The 25059-nt window shown below is 42.5% G+C and overlaps 1 protein-coding gene across 1 annotated transcript in view; it reads left to right on the forward strand.

The window, feature by feature from the left end:
• The first annotated feature begins 329 nt into the window (after positions 1–329).
• agps (alkylglycerone phosphate synthase) overlaps positions 330–25059 on the forward strand; it is a 28714-nt gene continuing 3984 nt past the window's right edge. The window contains exons 1-19 of the mRNA XM_083997495.1: positions 330–541; positions 3791–3880; positions 5096–5186; positions 5273–5393; positions 5556–5630; positions 6704–6775; positions 7108–7187; positions 8595–8675; positions 9839–9964; positions 10268–10376; positions 14579–14706; positions 15783–15834; positions 17310–17386; positions 17476–17588; positions 18868–18937; positions 20072–20133; positions 20997–21086; positions 22945–23044; positions 23217–23274. Coding sequence (XP_083853621.1) covers positions 342–541; positions 3791–3880; positions 5096–5186; positions 5273–5393; positions 5556–5630; positions 6704–6775; positions 7108–7187; positions 8595–8675; positions 9839–9964; positions 10268–10376; positions 14579–14706; positions 15783–15834; positions 17310–17386; positions 17476–17588; positions 18868–18937; positions 20072–20133; positions 20997–21086; positions 22945–23044; positions 23217–23274 — 1795 coding nt within the window. The 5' untranslated portion in view covers positions 330–341. The remainder of the gene's footprint in view (positions 542–3790; positions 3881–5095; positions 5187–5272; positions 5394–5555; positions 5631–6703; positions 6776–7107; positions 7188–8594; positions 8676–9838; positions 9965–10267; positions 10377–14578; positions 14707–15782; positions 15835–17309; positions 17387–17475; positions 17589–18867; positions 18938–20071; positions 20134–20996; positions 21087–22944; positions 23045–23216; positions 23275–25059) is intronic.

Genomic DNA, 25059 nt, shown 5'->3' on the forward strand with positions numbered 1-25059 from the left:
AAGCGTATGCTAGAATCAACAAATATGATGGTAGCCTACGAGTGAAATATCTGTCACACAAATTGCAAATCTGTCACATGGGGTTTTAATCTGATGCCTGATATACCCTTTTAACACTACCGAAAATGATCAGTCTTACATTTAACAAGCTATACTTGTATATAATGTGTCCCATAATGCAGGCTGTCTCTGACACAACAAACGTGACCAAAAGGGATTAAAATGTGAACCGAGTGTGATATTTCCGACGGTCATTGAACGCAGTGCACTTTCGCTGCGCTGACCTCTGACAGCCGCTCGCTCATGGATCCGCTCCCTCCTTTCACAAACACGGAAGCAGCATGGCGTCCAACAGCAGCGGCGGCGGCGGCTCCTCCGACAAGCAGCGGGTAGCACAGCAAAGACTGAGGATAATTGCCGGGCATTTACAGAGACCGGTGGACGCCGGTGACTCCGCCATCCTAGCCGCCGAGTGCAACGCCCAGGAGGAGAGCAGCAAGCCGGACGCTTCCAGGGAGGAGAAGACGGTGCCGAGGAGGAGGTACAAGGCTGTGATGGAGCGGGTGGACGAGGGTCCATCCTGCTGGCTTTTAGCTTGTTATTAAGTCCAACAGCACTGGGGCTCACTCGCTAAACAACAACAGTCGGGTGACATACAGTGACAGTTTGGCTCCCGTCTCTCCGGTAAACACAGATAACGCAGGGAAACACAACTGGAGCTGTTTTAGTTAGCCTGCTAGCTAACATGACAGAGTAGCCATTCATTTCCTACGGAGTGGGTGCGGCTAGGTTTACACAGAGTTTAATGTTGGTGTGGTCGACTTTTTCCAAAGTTTGTCAACCGTAGCTTTACTACTAGCTTATATCGCATCATATTATATATTTTTTCCAGTGTCAGTGAGGACGTGAAAGCTTTTTCCGAAGTGTTAAGTTATCATTACAGCCTATCCCAATTTCCGATGCTTCAGATATAATAATAATAGTGTCGTTGAATAAATGGCCTGCTACTGTAACTGTTAAGTTACTGTACTGTAACCGTGCTTGTCGCTACAGTTGTTGTGGTAACCTTGACTGCTACGTGCAATCGTTACGTAGTTACAGTTTGATTCATAAGTTTTATCACTCAGTATCTGTAAGCTATGTGGTTTATTCCGACTTGTCTTGTACACGTAATCCTTATGACAGTCGACATATGTTTGTAGTAGAAATCATTCAGAGCTGGTTCTTATACGTTTTTGAGTTTTGTTTAACTGGATTTCTTGGTGTAGTAGCTAGCCTAAACAAAAAACATGTAATTGTAACAACAACTGTCGGAGGAGACAGTGAAACTCCTGTCCTTGATCTGATTGGTCCGGACAAGTGGTGGTCTGACTTTCAACCTATTGGCAGCTCAGCTCCTTTTGAGGAAACACCACCACTGTGCTGACATCTAGTGTCAGTCTGACATTATAACTGAAGCTGAAAGTGAGTTTAGCTCTGGGGGAGTTTAGACAGTTTGGCTAGATGTGAAATTCATCACGTCCTCCTGTCCTTGTGTTTATGACACCATCAACACAGGCTGCCAACTTAAGCCATTGTTGTCTAAACAGTTTTGTAACAACAATAGATTTGAGAGCAGCTTGTCCAACAACATCACAAGTCACACTACCGTAACAGAGCAACAATAGATATCCACACAGAGCAGAGTTATAAAACAATACTTTTTTTTTCAAACAGGAACAGGGGCAACATGATGGTGCACTGAATATTCAGGAAGACACTTGATGTCGGATGACCCTGGTTTTTGAAAACAGTCACATACCATGATGAAATAACAACATACCAGTAGTTTTCGGGAAGTATCAACATACTTCCTCACTTCAGCCTGTATAGATCTCTGACACTCTGAGTAGCTACTATATGTCTTGTATGGTTAGTTACCGTAAGTGGGGGAAATCCAGATTTACTGGTTTAGTGGGGGCCCAGGTAAGAGTTTGAACATTGCATAAGGATATAGCTCAGCCACTGCAACCATCATTGATTCTTTGACAAAGTGATATCCAGTTTTGTTTTAATTTGCATATTTGGCAGTCAACATGAGGTGATATAATTCCCACTCCCCAGGTTAAAATGTTTGGTTTGTGTCACTCTCAAGGCTGTGGTTTGAAGTCCTGTTGAACTGCATCCCATTTTACTGAGAGGTATTTCAACAATTTGTCATGCGTAGTGTAGGCTACATTTAATTAAAGGCATGTGCATATCCACAGATCTCATAACCTCCTCTCTGGGCTCATAGTCAAAGGGCGACTGACCCAAGGTTGACTACGTCTTAATGTTAAATAACGATTTTGCAATTTGAGTATTACAATACACAAGATATGCTTGAAAGACAGTTTTTTTTTTTCGATATTGATACAGGAAGGAATGTTAGTTCAGCATTAAAAGCTTCTACACGATTCACGGAGGTTTTTCTTTTGTGGATTCAAGAATTCAAGTAGCGCCACACTTTAACAGAACCTCGCTAATATCCTTAGATAGTTTGTAACAGTTGTCTGTACTCACTGACCTTGCCACACATTCCCCCCCTCTTATTGATTGATTATTAGTCAGTATGTTCTGTACCTATGACAACATATCACTGGTGGACAGGATTCATTAAAGTATGAATCAGTGTGTCACTCTCATTTCTGTTCTCACTCTTAATTTATAGGAAACTCCATTTTGGCAGGTATTAATCTTAATTATGGCTTTTTTACTCCACTGTGTTAGAATCCCATCCCAAGTGGCTTGTGAGTTATGGTTGCTCTGTGAGTGGTGGTGGTGGTGGTAGAGCCGTCTCTCTCTGCACCGAACCCATATACTCACAAGCACACAAGCTCTGCACAGTGTCACACAGCGAAGACAATGTAGCATCGTCTCCGGCCGAGCAGCTGGTGATTATAATGGGATATCTCTCAACAGTAATAGCATAGTAGCATTCATTTGAGAAATTCCACATCTTCTTTGGATTGTAAGCTCAGCCATTTTGGGGGGAATACCTTAATTAGCTACTGGCTGCATTCCACTGTGGTCGCTGCTGCGCCAGCAAAGAAACTGGGGCTTGTTTGCTGTTTAAGTGGATTGCTCTCCTAAATGATTAGCTGAAGCTTCTCAAACAAGGATATACATTGGGACCTAGGCCTAATTATAGAAACATTATTCAAAGTAGCCACGGATAAGAATGGCCTGTTAGATGTCATAAAATGTGAAATATTTTCATATGGAGGGAGATTTTGTGGCTTCCTCTGCTGATAGCTGTTGCTCTGCTGTCTGAATGTATTGCTTCTTCTCCATTACCATGTCAACAAGTTGCCTGCCTTCAAGCCTGTCCTCGCAGCATTGTGTAGTGGTGGGCATCTGGGGAAAACACTAGGTGTGCCTGTCTGCAGCCTCCCACAGAGCAAATTTGCCAACTGATAGCCACCCCCACTGTTATGACTGGAAAGGCTGTGAAGGACTGGATAAAAGGAGGAAACATACATTTTGCTGTGTGTCTAGCTGTGTTGAAATATCAGCAGGAAGTGTTAGATTATCAGGAGGGATGTTTTTCCCCCCATTTTTTTTTATCTTGAGGAAATTGCTTATGTAAAGTCTGTTAACATCCCAAAGAGACTGTGGTGCAAATTAAGAATTTGCCAGGTCACCTCCCCAAAGAATCACCTTCACATGTGTTTTTGTAACTACCTGTGATCATATTTCATGTCATGTCTTCACCTCAGTGTATGGATATGAGTTGTTAACTTAACCTGTGCCAATATTTATCTTTCCACAGGCAGGAGATTATGAAGTGGAATGGTTGGGGATACAGTGATTCAAGATTCCTCTTCAATAAGAAAGGTCAAGCTGAATTTACAGGCAAAAGGTACAGTATAATACTACACCACCTCTCTTAACTGTTAACGGTTGAGGGAAGTGGATCAGCAGCACACAGCCTCTGATTGAGCTTTAGCACAGCGGTGGTGTTAAGCTTCTGCCTCCATACTTGCTGTGACTTGAGGCTGGAGCTATGCCTTGAACATTTTTCACAAAAGCTGTGAAGCCAGCTTTTGAAATCAGTTTGCTGCCTCCTTCCTACGCTCACAGCAATGTGGTGCTACTGCCACCTAGTGGTTGGCATTTGAACTGCTCATTGTCATTTGAGAAGGTCACTGGTTTGGATTTTCGGCTTTTCCCAAACTCTGTTGCTCATTAACAGCCAACCTCTCCCCCAATCTGTTCAGAAATGCATTGCCTTTTTAATTACTGATGTGTCTTTGCAGAGTTGTGGGGGTAAACACAGTTGTTCACTGACAGTTTAAGAAGAAAGATTTAGTTTGAATGTCTTCAGGGTGTGCAGAAACAAAGCCAGCAGTGCTCAGACTGACAAAGAATAGCTCTCTCTGCAGTTTCATCCTTGTCTCTCATGACAAGAGCAGAAGTAGAGATGGATCTTTTTATTGTAATCATGACATATGACTTTGGTAGAGGCAGCCTTTCCCATCAAATTGTAAACACAGACACCTGGCACTGGCCGCATGAGGATGTATTTTGAGTAATGAGTGGGGCTGAACAGGATGTTGCACAACAAATGGTTTCCTCCTGTTGCAGCAGTTTGCCACAAACCGCCCGGCTCCCCCCTCCTCGACTGAAAAGCTACCTAGGCGGCGTACAGTAACCAAGACAGGGGCACAGTTGAATGGATGTCAAAGACAGTGCTCTCCTCCTCTGCGCTCCCTGTGACAGAGGCTTTTTTCATTACGGAGTGTGTTTCATGGTCTCTTGGACAAAGGCACACCACAGTCCCCCTGATGGGCTGGCCCAGGCTGTGCCAGCAGCTCAATTATGCAAGGGATGGTGAGGGCATTCGAATGGACAGCACTGTCACTACTGCTCTGCTTGCCTAATAACCTCATTGGACTCAAACCCCACACTCTGTTCTTATTAGACACACGCTTGGTTTTCCAAATAAATAAGACCAGACAAGCACTAAAACATTTTCAGTTCAGGACTTGTGACTTTCCCTGCTGAATACACGAGGCTCTGTTGTGTTTTTTTCTTCCTCAACTTCATCCACACTATCTGTATTTTCACAACCCAGGTATAGACTAAGTGGTATGGTCATCCCCGGTCTGAAAGATTGGTTTGAAGGCACATTTGGAGCCAGTCTACAGCATAAAACTCCAGCAACAGTGAGTACAAGGCATGCTTCGTTAGTGAATAGTAAAGAAGAGCACTCGGTCATGGTTCAAAACCTCAATGGCTTGTTTTGTTTCAGCCCATTCTGAATAGCAGCTCTGTACGGCCCCCCACCCTCAATGAGACCTTCATTGAGGAGCTGAAATCCACAGGTATTCCTTTCTCCCATGATGCCGAGGACAGAGTGTTTCGTGCCCACGGTAAGGCATGTCCCCACCCAAAAACAAAACCCCAAAAAATCACATTGTAACCCTTCATTTGCAATCTGCATGAGCCTGGATTTTTAATTTTGAAATAATGCATTTTTTATTTTATTTCTGGTGATCATGATTCTCTGTTCTCATTTCTCTATTTTCCTTCAGGCCATTGCTTACACGAGATCTTTGCCCTCCGAGAAGGGAAACTTGGTCGTGTTCCAGATATGGTGGTTTGGCCAAGTGAGTTCAGAAGCTGTGTCAACTGTGTGTGTGTGTGTGTGTGTGCATGTGTGTATGTGTGTGTTTTATTGGTCTGTTTTTCTCTTTGCGCCTAGCACCACTGATCCCCCTACTGGCTTAGGTGATTTAAAGGGTTAATCTCTGCAGAGGCAGGGATATTAATATGTATGAGTGGAGGCTTAATAAGAAGCGTCAGGGGGAGGACGGTTGACACCCAATACTCCACAGTCTGGCCCTGCACAGTACACCCATGAATTATGATTCTGAGATTGGTTTTCTGTTGTTATGGCTGGCACTATTTTATCATGCAAATGAGTGTTGACTGATGGTTGAAACTTGATTAGCAGCCTCCCAAATGGGCAGCAAATCACCAAGCAACTGTAGGCATCGTTTCATCCATACTGGCACCAAATTTTAATTTTTCTGACCTCGCAAATACGTTCTCATTTACTGTGTGTCTAATGGATGTTTTGACCTGCAATTTGCATTCCTCACTGGTCCCTCCAAGTCGACATGTGTATTTTAAGTGAAGGTTTAGTTTGTTGAACTGTAATCCGCAGGCCAAAGCTGTGTGTTTAATTGGATGGCAAAATGTACTAGCACCCAAGGCATTTCTCACTGCCTCTATAGGCACTTGGGGCCAGTCAAGCACATCCATGTAGGTGGGTATTGCTTCTCTTCCCACTCGCTCACCACTCCGGTGTGAATGGATGTAGGCTCTGTGATTGGCTGAACCACATTTGTATTGATCCAGCACATCCCACCCCAGAGAGCGTAGCTTCATGCAGTCTGACTCCGCCTGAGGAAAGCCCCGGGCATATCACAACCATCAGGCGAATCAAAATGCACCATGCCTCTGCCGGTCCCCCTGCTCTAATGGCTCAGGCCATATAAAGTTATTTATTGTCTTCTGTATACATGTAGTGCTCTGTGCCGTCCCTTATTTCCTGTGCAATGTGTCTGCTCTTATTATGAGAACACTTAATTTATGAATGCAATATAACACAATAAATACAAACATTTCTCATATGATGGCCTCTAATTTTTTAAAACGATGTTCTGTGTCGTTACAGATTGTCACAATGATGTAGTGAAAATTGTGGAACTCGCATCCAAACATAATGTTTGTTTGATGCCGTATGGAGGTGAGTCATGAGGTGACATTAAAGATTCAAATCAGTGTGTATCAGTGTGTATTTACATTTGATGTACTTTACTTCCACCCTATGCTGGTGAAATTCTTTTTTGTTTGTTAATGAAGCCGCATAATCTATGAATGAACCTGTCATCTTAGAAAAATTGTGTCCTTTGCACTGTGCAAACTGTGTTTTTTCAATACTCGGTGGTAGAGCAGGTATTAAGGCACTGAGGTTAATACGTCTGCCAGAGCTCACACTGATGCAGGATACCGAGGGTAGCAGTGTTCATGTATATCTAAATGTATACATTGTGTGTTTTGTTGTTTTTCTTCTCTTAGGAGGGACTAGTGTCTCTAGTGCTCTCGAGTGCCCCCAAGAGGAAACTCGCTCCATTGTCTCTCTGGATACCTCACAGATGGTATGTAAACACCTGTGTCTGTTTATTTCACAGGGCTTGATGTACACTGATGAGAAGAAAAACTGAAAACAAATTCAGTGTAGTTCAAGTGTCATGCAGAGTTGAATGAATGCTACCACTCTGAAACTTAAAATGCCAAGTTTCTGAGACTGTATCTTAGAGACTGTGGTATGGGCTTCCAGAAATGGGCATTCATACATTTTTTTTTTTAATGGAAATGCAGAATGACAAAATATAAAATGATAAGCCATTAATATAATTTTAAGTAAGATATCACCACTATAAATGGTAGCTTCAAAATTTATCATACTAAAACGCAACATCCAACATGTCTTGACACCATCTTAACTTAGATTAAATGGGGTTTCAGAGCTGGTAATTACAGGGCTTCTGAAATAACTTGCATCACCCTTTCTGGTGTAACTGTTTACTGAGGGTGGAAGAGAGAGACTAATTGGGAGGTATAAGATCATGAAGTGAGGCCGTGATATTATGGCGTGACTGAAAAAATATAAATTGTAGCACATTAACTGTTTCTGAATACCTTCCAGTTTGTTACTAATATCCTGCTTTATCAATTTTGAAACCAAAAAAATGTCTTGAGTGTGTATTCAGTGTGCAGTTGGGACACAGTTATGATTCTGTGGTTGGAGCCATTAATCTTAAAGGAATAGCGCGGCCCTCATGATGAAAATGATAAAGTTTCATTGGTTATAATATAAAATGGTGAATATTGTGACCAGTACAGTATAGCCCTTTGATCCCTGTGCACATAGAAGTGATATATAAGCTGTCTGGATGCTGCTAGCCTACCGGTCATTGAGTTTGGTGCCACAGACACCAGTGACCAGTGTTCTGTGTCAGGGGTCAGAGTTGAGGTGGCTCCATTGGAAGCACATGAAAGGAGCAGTGTGGTAGGAACATAAAGTTTATTACCCCCGGAGAATAATTGATGGCAGGTGTGAAATGACCTCCTGCAGGTAGGGGTAGGCCAAGTGCCCGGCGGCCCAAATAAGAGGCTAAATAAGAGTTTAACCTTGGGGAAACTGACTCTTTTCTCTGTCCCTTAGCCCCTCTGCACACATTTACCCACAGACATGTGACCGTCAAACTATAAGGACATACGAGTGCAAAACTTTCAGTATTGTATGCTAACTGCCGAGGGAAGTGTCTTCATGCACTGAGCTTGAAGGCAGCATTTATGTTATATGAGATATTTTTAAGTCAACATAACATAAGCTTAATGTCTGACATTTTATAACCATCTTTTAACCTATATTAAATGAATGATGTGAAGGAAACACACAGCTTCATACATTATTTTTATACTGTGTGGCAGAAAAACATGCATACCAAATGTTTATGACCCCCTTGGTCATGTTGTTTTTTTTGTTTTTTTTACTGCAGAACCGCATTCTGTGGATTGACGAGAAAAATTTAACTGCCCATGTGGAAGCTGGCATCGTTGGTCAGGATCTGGAGAGATTGGTAAGTACTGCTCATCCATATTCATAGTCATTACTGGACGGGCTTCCATCGCTGTAAAAAAAACAAAAACGTGCCAACAGTCAAGCTGTGTGACCACTCGCACGCAGGTTGTCCACGCTCAGTCACCTTGGTACTTTCTGCTCAGAGGATCGAACAGGGTTTAGGAAGGCGTTTGAGACGGGAGCAGAGTGCTGAAGGGGAGAGATTAGAGAGTGAGGCGATGGTCATGAGCAGATGGCACCATCAAGCTAATTCAGAAAAATGGAGAAGGAGTGGGCGTTTGATGTGGAGGAATGTGTGAGCTGCATCTAAAGCAGAATCAACCTCTGCATTTAGACTGGGCCATTTTGATGGAGCAGATGGGTCTGCATTATAAACTGCCTTCCAGGGGAGTGCTGTGATAAAACAAGGCCTTTTTTTTTTTTTTTTTACCCCTGTATTGTGCTTCTGGTGGGGGTTGTTGATGTTCTTTAAGGTTATTATTATTATTATTATTATTATTACTATTGAATGTTATGCCTACAAATGCAGTCTTTTGGGGTTTAGACTGCCTTGAAGAGAGTATTTGGCTTCCTGATGTCCAAATGGTTCATCTCATGTGCCATTACAAAACAATCCCAAAAGTGCTCTGACACGTTGTTGTGGCCACGTGGCAAGAAAGAGAGGTTTGTGCTCAGCAACCTTGTGTCATGTCTGCAGAACACACAGTTCTACATAGACAGACAGAGGTAAAGTTTCTGTAATTGCCATTTGAATGAAAAATGAAATGTGTCCCCTGAAAGTGTGCCGCTGTCATTTTTTACATATGACATTAATGCTCCAGTCAAGCAGCAGAATTCAGCTCTGTCAAAATAATGCACCGATCTCTCGTCTTACTCTTTTCATGGTCTTTCCACTTGGTTTATTTTAGGCTGTTGTAAAAATCTATGAAGTCATAAACCGCGGGTTTTAGCTTTGCAGCATAACGAGAGCAGTGAAATTCAGCGGCAGAGCTGCAATTATTTTTTTCCCTTTGCTTTCTCGTTCTTTTTGGATGTTATTAAAACATTCTTGTGGATTTATAACGTCACTGTTTTCCAAACACTTTTGGCTCCTTTTTAATTACAAAAACAAATATATGCTTTTTTTCCCCCTGTTTTTTTTTTGTTTTTTTTTTGCCTCAGCTTAATGAGAGTGGCTACTGTACAGGGCACGAGCCTGACTCCATGGAGTTCAGCTCCCTGGGGGGCTGGGTAGCAACCCGAGCATCAGGCATGAAGAAGAACATCTACGGCAACATTGAAGACCTGGTAAGCGGACCACTCTCACCTCTGTGTTCCTACTCCAGTTTTTTTTCCAAACACGGGGTGACAGTTGGGTCATAGCAGTTACTGTGCAGTCATTAAAAAGGAAATTATTAGCAAAAGTTTTTTTGGACTTTCCCCTCATGCTCTGACACAGTATCTGACTGTTATGATGAGCACGAAACATATGGCACACAATGTCCAAATTATAATGTTTACATCTACATTTGTAGAATAGAGATATGTTAAACTGTTTGTATTCATTTTTCTAACAAGTGTTTATTGTGTTGCTTTTTTCTCACTGATTAGGTCGTACACATAAAGATGGTGACCCCTCGTGGTGTCATTGAAAAGAGTTGTCAGGGCCCACGCATGTCCACGGGGCCAGACATTCACCACTTCATCATGGGCTCAGAAGGTTTGCTCCCTTTCTCATGTGACTTCATTGCAGCAGGGCATGTGAGCATGTGCACATGTGCGAGTGCGAGGTCGTGTGTTAACATGGGTTCGTGGGACTGTAAAATCTTCGCGATAAAACTGTAACATCAGGACAGTTCTCATGCCGTGGGGTTCTTACACATTAACCAGCTTTGGTGAGGAGGTGAATCTGGAGGGGTGTTAGTTAGGAACCAGCAAGTGTCCTCCCCACCCCATCTGCAGTGCCCTGTCCTTGTGAACGCCCACAGAGAATACTGCCATATGCCAGGTTCCCCCTACATAATGAGGAGGTTCAGAGACTCTTGGCATCGTTATGTTTAACAGCTGTGGATGCAAACTTTATATTCACCCTACAAAGCTCAGCAATCTGCTCCCTGACTAGGCTGGGATCATGGACGAAGTCTCCATTTGTACTATTCAGAGATGTTGCCAGTACCAAGAGTGCGTCAGTATAAATTCAAAATCAAATGTAGTTATTTATTGCCATATGAACAGTAATACATATGCACAAGATGCAGGCAAGACTTTAAAAAAGTTGTATGATGACTGTTCTTGTTATACAATATAAGCATAAGCAATATAAATCTGTGGTACTTAACTCAGACCTGTGTAAACTGATGACAATCACGCCTCCTGTTTTTGGCTGACACTTGCCATGCTCGCAATATTTTATATGAAGTCAGCTGGATTTTTTTTTTTTTTTTTACTCTGGATGACTCAGTCAGTGCTCACTTAATGATCTTATGAATTCTCAAAGCCTGAATAATATTTGCCATAAATTGTAAACACATGCAAGTTCATGAGGTTATGTGGAGTTCATGTAGTTTCCCTTAATCTCACTTCTCCAGTGGGAAAATATGTAGGGCACTGACGTCAGCGAACACAGTACTGTACATCAGGGCTCCTGTCAACACTTCCCCTCTGATGTTAAAATGATGGCCCTCTTGAGATTTCCAATCTGATGTGTATGAACTAAGAATCAAAGGAAACCTTCTCATAGAAATGTATATGTGTAAAAGGCATGTAAAATAATTCATACATTATGACAGTCTCAGTCATTTTCAGAGGGGTAGACACACTGTATACTTCAGATGTCACACAAAAGAAAACTCCATGCAGTCGATGAGGAAGTGCGTTGACACTTGGCTGGCAAAACCACATCAAACAAGTTTGATGTTTCCAAAATAGCCACGGGTTTTTAAATACATCATCCAACTTCATTCCTCCTCCTGAAGTCTTGCTTCCTCATTGTCAACGTGTTTCTTTAAAGTTAAATCTTTGTATAACAGAAATGTTGACGCTTGTACAAACTCAACCTTTGTTTGAGAGGAAACAAAAAATGAGGCTTCAACATAGAGAGATTATTTTCTCATAGGGATCTTTTAAAAAGCCCAATTTATAAACTCTCTTGCCTCATATTACAACATTAAGAGTATGTGGAGTAAAAAGGTGAATTTACTGCGGGGAATTGTTGCGCAAGTGGAGACAGGACGGGACCACACGTCTCTGGGAGTGCAAGTTCTTCAGGGAGGCCTAACACTGGAGCTAAGAGGTCACACCACTGCTCAGTTTCATTAAAATTATCTATCTCCTCACCCCAGAAGTCCCGCGCTGCAGGCTGACAGTAGGCCACAACAACGACAACAAAGCACCACTCTTAAAACCCTCAGCTCCGCTCTGCATGCTAAGTGGAACGCATCCATTTTATTAGAAATTACTGTGAAACCCCGAATTTCTCATTCACCGCACAACAACTGGGTCTCTCTATCTCTCTGACCTTGAAATGGCCCGAATGCAAAGTATTTTCATTGGCCCCGCTACAACCAGTGGAAAGGATGATTGGAATAATCAATGATAATCCCTTTGTCCTTTAAACTCCTCAACTGTGGAGGTTGTAATGTCGTTATGTGAAGCCAACCAGTGTTAAACTAATAGACAGAGGCATTTCTTTGATTCTGTAGTGGTGGCTCAGTGGTCAGTGTTATCCCCAAAGCTTTTTTTTTTTTGGTCAAAAATGTTTAATGGTAAAAGCAGAGAGGCTTGTGGTAGTGAATCATTCCTCTCCCCAAATACTAATCCTGTGAGATGAGGATGGTTTAATAGCCCCAGTCACTGTAAAAAAAAAAAAAAAGAAGCATTAAGCTGCACCCCACAATTTCTTTGCATTGCATCTGCCCCCAAGAGAGTGTTTTTCTGACCTTGCTGTTCTTATTACCTCCCTTTATTCCTCATCTGTTCACCCTCCTTTACCCCTTTGCTCTAGCTCCTCCTACGCTCTCTCTCTCTCTCTCTCTCTCTCTCTCTCTCTCTCTCTCTCTCTCTCTCTCTCTCTCTCTCTCTCTCTCTCTCTCTCTCTCTCTCTGCCTTTCTGACTCCTCCTCTCTCGCTCTCTGTGACTCCTCCTGCCTACTATCATGAGGGAGGAGCTTTTTTTCCTTGACTAAAGCCTAATGGTGTCACATGTTTTCCACTGGACCACTAGGGAGCAGCGTGTGGCATGTAGTGTCACATTTGAGGGCTCATTAACGGCTATAACAGGCAGAGGAGGCCTCCTAATGGACCGGCTATGTTTCAGCAGTGATGCATCTGTAAATGGACAGCATCTGTAGTGACGCAAAAGATTCAGGCTTAAAGATGTCAAAAGCTCAGTTTCACACTGATAAAATTCACAAACAGCAAATAAGAATCGTTGTGTTAATGATTTTTACTTGCTCATTGTTTTCACAATTAATCACAGAAACAATTAAATGTCCTAAATGTCCATTGTAGTTGGATTATTCGACATATAGTCCAAACCCAAATATGTTTCATTTTTATGATGCAAAGCAGAAAAAAAAGACAAATAAAACACAATGCTCCGGGACTGTAACACTTCATACACTTCTACAAATATTATATTATCATAATAATTAAGAATGTATTAGCAACACACAGCCTCAGACTGTTGTTGCTTGCTGCTTGTTTAGCAATAATTTAATTGAAGAAAAACTGACATCTTAAAATTCAATAGGCAAGATTGTATTGCTGCTGTGACATTAGCAGTTGCTGCTAGCAACAGAAATTTCAACTGAAACTGACTGCTGGTGGCAGAATATTAAAATCTTAGATGACATAATGCGTAAACTTACCATTTTCCCTAAAATGCTCTGTTGTCTGTAGTTTCTACTCATCGTGACTTTCAGTCAATCTCTGTAGTTGTCAGCCATAATGATTCACACAAGGCTTTCCAACACATTTGTCATTTTTACTGGGAACAGTTGTTGTACTTGGGTTAGACGTTGTGACACATTGTCTTATCTCATTAAGATGAAAGTTTGGCTAGAATTCCTGCTGCTGATATTTATTGTGGCAGAAACTGGGGTGTAGTTTTGTTTTTACCATGCACTTTGTGTGTGTGTGTGTGTGTGTGTCAAGCATTTCCCAAATGGGGAAAAACATTGCCCAAGCCAGCATCTTGTGCATGTTTCTGTCAAATCCTCTTTTGTTTGATTGCGCCAAGTTTTTTCAATGTTTTCTGTTTTTTCTGTCACTCAAAGTCCTTTTCTTACCCATCTCCTTGAGAGAGAGAAATGATGTTTAACAAAATGTTAAAATAAGCAGTGCTCTGACTTTCTCTTTACAAGTCAACACAGCCTTTTTTAACTTCTAAAAAAAATAATGATGAAATCAAAGGGATGGCAAATGTCACTCCCTAGCTAAAGCTTACTGTGAACTTAGCTACTTGTATGGGAACAGCCTTTTCTCCAAGTATTAATCCCAGACACATTTTGCTGTGGGAGGGAGAGCAGACCCTCTGGTTTTCAGACATGCAATGTGACTCCTTCAGCGGCAGCAGCTTACGACTGACAGTTTTCAGGGTCATAAGGTCAGCCAGAGGTTTCCTTGTACCTGTGTATGTGGTGGGAGTGCTGTTGGCCTCACTGCCTTTGATAGAGCCCTGCTTTATTTCCTCCTGCTCTTAAGCTGATAAATCTTAGTCGTCCCCCAGTGTGTGGTAGAAAACCAGATCTACTGGGTGAAATGTGATACAGAGGTCACCCCAAAAACCCTTGGGACATGTACCAGAACCCTGTAAAACGGTCTTGAGTTCCGCTCTGTGAGGGGCTTAGGTCATATAAATTGTTGGAATTGATTTACTTCTTTTTGTGATACTGAAAAATCTTTTACTATGATTTTCCACAGGAACCCTGGGTGTGGTTACCGAGGTAACGCTGAAGATTCGTCCCATGCCGGAGTATCAGAAATACGGCTCTGTTGTTTTCCCTAATTTTGAGCAGGGAGTTGCTTGTCTTCGAGAGGTTGCCAGACAGGTACGGTGTTAATTTAGCCTTTGAAATGTTATGTCATAAAATGAGACTAAGGCCAGAAAGTTTGGTGTTTAGAGTCTTATTTCACAAAACTTTCCAATTGACCTGCCAAAAGAAATCAGAAGGAAAACATCAAAATGTATTTTTAAACCGGCCTATTATCTCTTAAAAACACAAAAACGAATCCAGAAAAAGGTAAAAAGTAAAGGTCAGGTAAGATAAAATTCAATTCTTTGCAGCATTTGCAAAATAATTTAAATCAAATCCCTATTTTGAGACTGTTGACTGCCCAAACTGCAGAACATTGTCTTTGTATCAACAGCATCTTTAGTGTTTATGTTCACCAGTAGAACACAATGCGGTCAGCATTTTTTTTAGAGCTTATCATGCCTTTAATTGATAGCATAGTGGAGAGAGAGAGACAGGAAATGGGGAGGCAGAGAGGGGGAATGACATGCAGGAAAGGGCTGCCCGATGCGGGATTCGAACCGGGGCCGCCTGCAGTGAGGTCTGTAGCCTCAACATGGGGCGGCAGCTCTACCAAGTGAGCTAAATGCCGCCCCGATGGGGTCAGTTTTTACGTTTGTTGTGTGAAGGCTCTGACACACCAACCCCTGTTTTTATGGGCATTTCCAACAGCACCTAACCTAACCCTTAGGCTCTCATCAGCACTCTGTCAATAGTTCTGGATGTTGATCAGTACGTTCACACATTAAGTACGGTTCATCCTTTTTCCGATCACTGTTTCCTCTTTTCTCCTGCTACAACCAAAGCACCATGGGCTGGTGATGCGAGAACAAAGCTTATTAAAAGTGCCAAGTGAAACTTTTTATCAAATGCATTGAGCTGTAGGAACTGACTTAAAGTCTATAGACTTTGTATATTGTTTATTGTATATTCAAAAAAAATCAAACAAGAAACTTGGCTTTAAAGCCAAACAGTTGCACTGACTTTTGATTCTAATAAATATTGAATGAATTTGGTCAGATCTTACCTGAAAGCTTTATTTTCATTTGACATTATTCTGCCATTTTGCCATAACTCAACAAACTAATATAAATCAATTCTCTTTCCTCCAGAGATGTGCTCCAGCATCTATACGACTCATGGATAATGAACAGTTTAAATTTGGTAAGTTAATTTGTTACATCATTCAAATTATAGCCCAGGCTCAGCATATCACTGCCTTAAAGGTTTTTTTTAATTTGACCTGGTTTTAATTTTCACGACGTTTTATTTCCCATTTGCCCCCAAACATAACCTTTGGCTTTGATCAAAGACTGCAGGATCCTTTACCCAGCAGCATAGTACTAATCATATTAATTTAGGGTTAATTTCCCAGTTTCCCACACTGTATATCTTTTTCAATATTTGGGTTGATGCTTCATTGATGTGTTGTAAACCTCTGAGAGAAGAACAATTAATAGCACTGCACAGAATCTAATAATTTTTTCCCTCATTCTGCAGCACTGAATCGTTAAATTGATTATTATTTCTACACACACACACACATAGTTAAACTTCAAACAAGATTAAAAAAAAAAGACCCTGGCCAAAATTAAGTAGTTGTTACATTGAAGTTTTATGATGTTGTTTCTTAAGGTCTAGTGGAATACATCTGCCGTTGCCGGAGATCTCTGTAAAGTTCCCCAGTCTCCAGGGATCTCATTATCTCCACTATATTTCCACTTTTCACAGAGTAGGCACTTCTTAGCATTAAGTAGGGAAGATGAAGCGACCAGGTTTTTCACTAATAACTAAAACTCATGGCTCTGTGATACCTTCTTGGGCTTATTAGTGGCTTGTCCTCACTTTTAATCATGCTGGCTGTTGAGTAAGGAGAGTTGATGTATTCACAGGTCTTTTCCAGATTGGGACTACAAGTACAATTTAGCACCGCCTGTCGTGATACACAAGATGAAAAATGAGAACATTGTAGTAAGCAGCAAGGTGTGTTGAGATGTGAATAAAAAAAAAAAAAAAAAACAAGCCTTAGAGGAGAGAGTTAAAAGTGAAATTATTCACAGTGTAGGTGTAATTTTCTCTCTCTGGATGTTTGGTATTTAATTAACGAGTATGAAAGCTGTGAGACACCTAAAGACCTGCAATCAAATTTTGGAATGGAAACAATTAGGACACTAAGTGATGAAGAGACTTGAGCATGGAGGGAAATAAATGAACTGTTAAGTCTCGGCGACATCACCCATGACTTCCCCGCTGTGATTGATAACCATCCCATTGGCCCCAGCCCCTCATTTTCGCTTGTCCACAGGCGCTTTTGTGCGTCCGATCAGGAATAAATCAAAAAGTGTGGGTGAGGAAGACGGATATCGCTGTGTCAACCCCACTTCCCTTCGGAAACCCTCTGATTTATAGTCGCTGTCGCTGGCAGCCACTGGCCAGTTGTAAAGTTATTCAAATGTTACCATTTGTTTTTCCTCCTTTTGTTTGAAACCCCCAAATAAATCTGACTCGCTTGCCCTCTCAGAACGCTGAAGCATGCCAGCAGAGGCAGGGTATGACTAACGTGCGAAAAATATGATCAGTCTCTTAGGCTCACATCTTTGTGAATAAATGGAGCTGACTTTTATCTGTTATTTCCATAGGCCATGCCCTGAAGCCTCAAGTGTCTTCAATATTCACATCCTTTTTGGACGGGTTGAAGAAATTTTACATCACCAAGGTACAAAAATATTCAGTCATACATCACCATTTTTTTCCCGCTAGTGTTTTTTTTTTTATGAAAAATGATTCCAACTCTTTAATCACCAGTTCAAAGGGTTCGACCCCAACCGCTTGTGTGTGGCCACCCTGCTGTTTGAGGGAGACCGTGAGAAGGTCCTGCAGCATGAGAAGCAAGTTTATGACATTGCTGCAAAATTTGGGTGAGTAGTCGTTTCCCCCTCCTTCTCTCTGACTTGTAGCACTCCAAAGATCAGTCAAAGATCCTGGCCATGGAAGAGAACAGAAATGAAAAAGCCCCATTTAGTCTGATTTCAAACTTGAAAGGAAGCTGCCTGAGGCGTCGATACCACTTTATTTAAGCACCCATTATGTGGTTGTGGCAGTGTAGAGGATGGAGAAGCACAGTTTTCACTCTTCAGATTTGGTCCTGCACTCTGTAGTTGTTCTCGCTGTGGATTGATGGATCACCTGTGGATGTCCTCCTGTCAGGTCAGCTTTTATGTGAAAGTAGGTGTGGTGTGGGCGGTGATAGCGGGACACAGCTCCCCTCGGGCAGCACAGGGCGAGAGGACACAGCCTGGAAGTGCTCCGCTGTTGTGATTGATCATGAAATGGATCAATGAGGACTTATGGTGGAAATCAGTTACCTGTCAGCCTGAGAGGGACGCTCTCTCTCTCTCTCTCTCTCTCTCTCTCTCTCTCCTGAGCCTGTTGTTCAACAAACAGAAGCATTATAGAACCATTCATCCTACCACAGATTAACCTCTGTGCCATTCAACCGGTTATAGTGATCAACAGTGACCCTTTATTGATGATGGCTGTGAACTCTTGCAATGGTGCAATGTGACATAATAACCAAATCAAACATGTGCTCCTTCAAACAAAACAAATTTAAATCGTAACAAAATCTCTAACAGTAGACAGTGTAGTATACATACAAATAGTATACCGTATAGACAGTTCTTCTTAATAGGTTGTAACCGAAACCTAAACCAGTCAAACAGGGAACTACCAGGGATCCTCTAAGGCTACTGTCTACTGATTATGTTATGGGTCCTGGTAGTAGCCAGCAATTAAATCATAGGAAACGTGTCAGTTACATGCAGCACCCTCTGCTTTATTGCATTATTTCAAATAAATCGTGATCACCTATCAGATCAAGAGCCAGTGATGGATTAGTGCAGTTCTGTGCGGAATATTTTCTTGTGGTGGCTGGAAACAGGAAGAAGGGTGAAAATCAATATAGTGATTTTCTAATGAGCTCGGCCTGATTAGTTTGGGTGGTAGATGAAAATCTGATTACCCACTGCAGGTGATGGATGTGTGGCTGACCTGTGGCGATGCACAGAGCATAGCTTCATTGATCTGTGCGTTGTTGGATTGACAGGCTCCCAGGCAGCTGTTGTGAGGGGGAGCGGTCGGACCAACAAAGCTGGAAGAAAAGAGCTGTTAAATATTAACCCTGTTATCTGCTTCCAGGGGCCTGGCAGCTGGAGAAGACAATGGGCAAAGAGGCTACATGCTGACCTTCGTCATCGCTTACCTCCGGGTGGGTCACTCACTCCTTTGGCGCTTTTTTTTTTTTTCTTTTCCCCTCAGCCTGAACTGATGGGCAGGTGGGGCGGGCGGGGTGATGCATCCTGACAGCAGATAGGATAGTGAGCACCACAGAGAGGCTGCAGAATGTGACCTCAGGAGGTCTTTGATTTGATCTGGTCACAGTTGTTGTCAGGGTGTCTAACACTGAGGTATCTATGTCATGGGGAAAACACAGTGGCTGCAGTCAGAATAACAATAGAGCGCTGTCTTAGGTCAGGTCTGTAAGAGGCCTGTTGAAGTCTTAACTTCTAGGAGTTGTGCAGAGCTGAACAGATACAGTCTTTAAAGGGATAGTTCAACATTTTGGCAAATTGGCCCATTGCCATAATCCCTATAGTTTTAGGAGCAGGGAGCACCCAGGGGTGATGAGATAATAACGGAACGTTATGAGACGGAGTTGTTTTCGAGGTATATTCATGCAAAACCGCTGATGCGAGTGCCCATCTGGGGCAGTTTTTTGGCAAGCAGTCTCTGTATTTACCTCGAAAACAACTCCATCTCGTAATGTTCCGTTGTTATCTCATAGCGTGGTGAATGTGCAGGTCACAACTTGCCCACAAGAGCATTTTGGAGTTGTTGGATTGTGTATTTGATGAGGGAAACCAAAAAATCCCATTAGTCTCTGTAGCATAGCTCTGAGCAGCTCGCGGCTCTGCTCCGCCATTCTAAAAATAGCTTGCACCGACAATTAAAGGTAATGAACCTACTCCTAAAACTATAGGGATTATGGCATGGGCCAATTTGCCAAAATGTTGAACTATCCCTTTAACATTTTCTTATTTCTACTACTGGCTCGTCTTCTGCACAAACGTGGGTTAGAATGTTTGGCTTGAAAAGACTCATTTGCCCAATTTCCAATTTATTACCTGTTCCTAAACATGCATCAACAAAACAAATCACAATAAAACATGAGAAAATCAACACAAACAAACAAAACAACTAAGTACAAAAGAAATGTATGATTAATACTATTAAAATTTAGCACGAGGAAACCTGTTGCCCAATGAACGGTATTAACCAGGTTTCCTAGGGAAACATGACATGACTTTTCAGCCTGTTAATGCTAATATTGTCTTCCGCGCAGGACTTGGGGATGGACTACTATGTGATCGGAGAGTCCTTTGAAACCTCTGTGCCTTGGGACAGGTAAATAGACCTACATTAGCTGCCGGCTTTCTTCTGTTAAATTTAAAAAGCATGCCATTAACATTTTTCCTTACTCACCTCCCACACATTCAGACCTCAGAGAGTCCTCTGTCTTCTTCCTGCTCCTGTTTCCCCCTCCTTTCTTTTACTTCTCTTTGCCTCTGTCCCTGATGTTCATCTTCATGGCTGCCCCCCCCCCCCCACCCCCACCCCCATTACCCAGCTCTGCGTTGGCGGAAGCTTTGCCTCCTCAGCCTACAAACACACTGCTATTAATGCACACATACACACATGCACATGTACCCATCCAGAGAGGAGATATCTGCGTATGTTTAGTGTCAGGGGAAATGTAATGTATGACACATATTCATCTTGCATCCACATGTAGTGTGTTTTGCATTTTCTACATATTTCCTTTTTTTTAAAAAGACACACACAACAAACAGGATCACACTCATCTCCTTGTCGTGCAACATGCCTGACGGGAGAGACCAAGAGATCAGGCACTGAGGCGAGCATATGTGACTGGCTCATTACCCATCCTTCTCCCCATCCTCCACACTCCACACACGGCTGCACATGCTTAGGGCTGGCAGCCATTTCCACACCACAATGGCCATCATGTTAGTCAGTCTTGCCTCCTCCTCTTTCCTGGCCTTGTGATCTTTTTCTAACTTTGAATAATTTTGCATCAGATTCACCCTACTTGACTTTATCATGTTATAAACACACAGCCGCCACAGTTTGGACTCTTATCTTTAACACATTTCATGAACAAGCAGTGTGCCATTACAAAGTCTCATTTGTATCCATTTGGTCTGACCCACACATTTCTTTCAATCTGCCTTTCACTTTACTTCCAGGGTGTTGGACATTTGCCGAAACGTAAAGGCGCGTATCGTTCGAGAGTGTAAAGAGAAAGGAGTGCAGTTTCCACCGTTATCCACATGCAGGTATTGTTTGAAGACAAACGTTGCCTCACACTGTCAATGGATACCAGTGTAGATAGTATACAGTCTCTTATATCCCATACCAACACCAAAGACAAATTTGATTACCTTTCTCAACACGGGCTGCAATTTATGATTATTTCCCTTATTGTTTAATGTATAGATTTTTTTTTCAGTTAATCAATCAAGCATTCAGTATTACAAGTTCACTGAGCCCAAACTGATGTATTTTGTCCAGTCAGCAGTTCAAAACACAACATTTTTAATTTACATTGATATAAAATTGAGAGAATCAGCAAATTATTACATTTAAGAAGCAGCAATGTTGGACCTCTTTGCTCAGTGACAATCAATCTATTATAAATCTATTTCGTTTTCTTTTCCATCAACCAAGTGAATGTTCCATCTCTAATATAAACACGTTTTTCTGCAAAATCTTTTCCTCGTTCAGCAAAAAAAGCTGATATTCCTAAATGTTGTTAAGGCCGGCTATATTTTTATTTATTTAAAGTAATTCTACAAAACCACCAAAACCCACAATGCGTCTTGCTGTCCTTCAATACTCACTGACTCTTCTTTCCTGTCGTGCCGGCTTTTCCCAGTGGGAAAGCTGGGGACTGTTTTGTGTTGTGGATTAATACTTATTTGGTGAGCGAGCACGTACTGTATGAACAGGTGGCAGGAAGATGTGTGGGGATTGATTCATAATAAACTACAGTGCCCATGTTCATTATAACAAAGAAGCATGTCACCCAGTGCAGCAGTGTAGCTTACTGATGTGCTTGTAATAGTTTTTGGACAACCTCAGGTCTATGACAAAGAGGAATATACAATATATACGATATATACAATATGTAAGGCTTTAGATCCAGAAGAAGTACTTTGTCTGAACACATTGAACACATTAAGCAGTGAAGACCTTTGTGTAAATAAAATAATTGACAAAAAATGTAAAAAAAAAACAACAACAACAAAACAAAACAAAAAACAAACATGTGGTGGTATTTGGAACTTTTTTATTTTACAACGATCAAAAATACTGGGTTTTTTTTTTTCTTCTTCCAACCAAAAAAATGAGATTGCGTTCCCCGTCCTGGCCCCAACCCCTCGTGAGTCAGCAAGGGCCACACGGACAGAAGGACAGACAATCTGACAGACGGCGGGCTGGTTGAGGACCGATTAGTCCTCAGCCTGATTATGCTACAGCCATTCATTTCCCGGCTGCAGTCTGTCACATGATTGATTTGTCCATTTAACCTCTAGAACAGTCAGTGTGCCAGGTGATGGGCCATGTCAAATGAACAAGGGCTCTGCACCCTGCTCCTCCACAGGGAACCAGGTCAGAGAGAGAATATTTTATCCTCAACAAAGAGATTATTACACATATTGTTGAAGAGAAAAAACACCTCAATTCAATCTGCATTTTATTTGGAGGAAACCACTTCTTTCTTTTCTTTTTTTGGAAAACAACAAAACTGATGAATGTTTTGTTCCACTTCAAAGTGACAGTTGAGTCATCCTCTTACCTGCAGTGCAAATGTGGCTCAGATGATTCATTAGAAGTGTTTGATGGCCATTTCATGTCTGATAATGTTATATTATTAAAGGTGACACTGCTTCCACACTGCCTCCGCTTTCTGGAAACAATGAATAGAATTGAGGTCAGAGGTTCACCGTGGAAAGCCAAACCTCCCACTTCACTTTGTCTTCCAATTACGAAGGAAGGGGGGGAATGCACTTATCATATGAAAATGGAACGTCTTGCCAAAACACTGCATTTCTGGTTTCATGGAAATTAGATTTTCAATAATGAGTCTTTTCTCGCTTGTTTAAACACAACTTGTGTGTGTTTTCCCCACAGGGTGACTCAAACGTATGACGCTGGTGCTTGTGTCTACTTTTACTTTGCCTTCAACTACAGGGGACTCGGTGACCCAGTACATGTGTATGAACAAGTGGAGGTAAGTCCAGCTCCCGGCATCATGCAACGTTTCTGTCCTGTCATTACAGCTCATGTAATGATATGTTGACTCCCCAGCGGCCAGCACCCCACAGAGTGAATGTCAGAATATAGTATTATATGATATAATGAAAATGATTGTGGTTTCTTTTTTCTTTTTTTTTGTTCCCTAGCATGCAGCTAGAGAAGAAATCCTTGCCAATGGAGGGAGCTTGTCACATCACCATGGAGGTACTGAACTTAAAATATATCATCCTGCAAATATCTAAATCTATATCACACTTATACATTTGCAAACACACACTGTGTCACTGCTGAAAACAGCTGCACATTATTCACAAGTAGCAGCCTGATTTGGATGACAGTTTCATAACATGAACATTTATATTTGCACCTTCTCCTAAATGATAATTTATGAAAAGGGGCTGTGGTGAGTGGCAGCGGCAGCATGGCGAGCTTTCCCTGCGTTCTCTTCCACGCCGGCGATCAGGCAGCCAGTCGTGCTGTAAACACGCATGTGGTCAGAAATCTTTTCATTGGTTCCTTCACGTGTCCAAAATATCTTCCCTCAGCTCCCACGAACGCCTCTGACTCGGCTATTTGTTCATTTCACCAGTGACCAAATGAAAGGGTGGGGAGGGGTAGGAGTGTGTGTGTGTGTGTGGGGGGGGGCAACTCTCTGGGCCCCATCAGGGCTAACCGAAATGGCTGCCTTATCTATATTGCCATCCGCCTCGCTGTTTTCATACATCACTTCAGGCTATTCATCACACCTGTCAAAAACAGTATGCAGTGAATCAGCTGCGATATTAAATCACAATTTTTCCTGAAGGCGGGGACGGGTTCAAAATTAAAAGATTGCTAATAAAAAGGAGGCGGCAGGCCGGGGTAAATGATGCAGCCGTTATCGCGGGCTGTATACTGACCTCCAAATGGTGGCCCGGGCCACCCCGAGCAGCACAAGGAGGTGACGGGGGGGTGTCGGAGAGGAGGGGATATTGATGCAGCTCCCGTGAGCGGGGCCCACTCTGTAATTGTGATTAATAACAGCGGGGCTTGCTATCTGGGCGCAGACAGGCCGGTTTGTCTGCCCACAATCAGCGCTTGACAAATGGAGCTAGTTTCGCTGGTTTTTGTGTATCAAACAAAACAGATGTAGTCAAGGATGGTGAGGTGGGAGGCCACCGGAGGAAATATACATTTTTGTGGCCCCCGTGTTTACAGCAGGTCAGCGCTGTGCCAGCGTGGGCGTAGGTAAGGGAATCTGGTGTTTCTGCAGGACATAATGCTCAAGCTCATGTGTTGAGTGCGCTCCATCTCAACAGTGTTGGTGAGTTTCACTTAACAGAGAGTCAGATTTATCGCATCTCCTCACCGGCTAAACCTCTCTCTGTTTGATTACTCTTTGGTTTCTGGGAGCCGCAACACTGCGAGGAACGTCCTCTTTAACTAGGTCACCAGTGTCACAGTGGTGAGGAGTTGTTGAACATCCATCACCAGGAGAGTCATCCATCTATCAGCCTCTCAGCCGATACCTGCACCTCGGCCGTATCACAGGAACGCAGGGCCACTACTTTATCCTCTCTTTCATGTCCTGACCCCCATTTGTCAGAGAAACGCGGCGAGGAGTAAGAGCCGCGTGTTGGAGGGGTGAAGCTCAGCTCGGCCTCTCGCTGTCTTCCTCCGTACGAAGGCCACCCCTGGGTGCCCGGCGTCTTCACCTCACCTTGTGGCTCCACAGCCTCTCCAGTCTCTCTAAGTCTGCCAACTTGAACCTGCACACAAGGCCCTGCACCCAAGAGACAGAAAAAAATGACCTGATTTAGTAAAGTTCCCCTCGTGCCATCCACCCCGGGCTTTTCCACACTAGAGAAATATGCCACCTTTAAAAAGAAAAAAAAAATCTGTCATTTAAAATAACTACCTGCACTTCTTTGCATGTCTCAGCTGCACAGACCAAGCATGGTGAGATTGATTGCGATAGCAGGCAAAAAAGAGAGAATATGACAAGATAGA

This window comes from Trachurus trachurus (assembly GCF_905171665.1).
Source record: "Trachurus trachurus genome assembly, chromosome: 21".
Taxonomy (NCBI): Eukaryota; Metazoa; Chordata; class Actinopteri; order Carangiformes; family Carangidae; genus Trachurus; species Trachurus trachurus.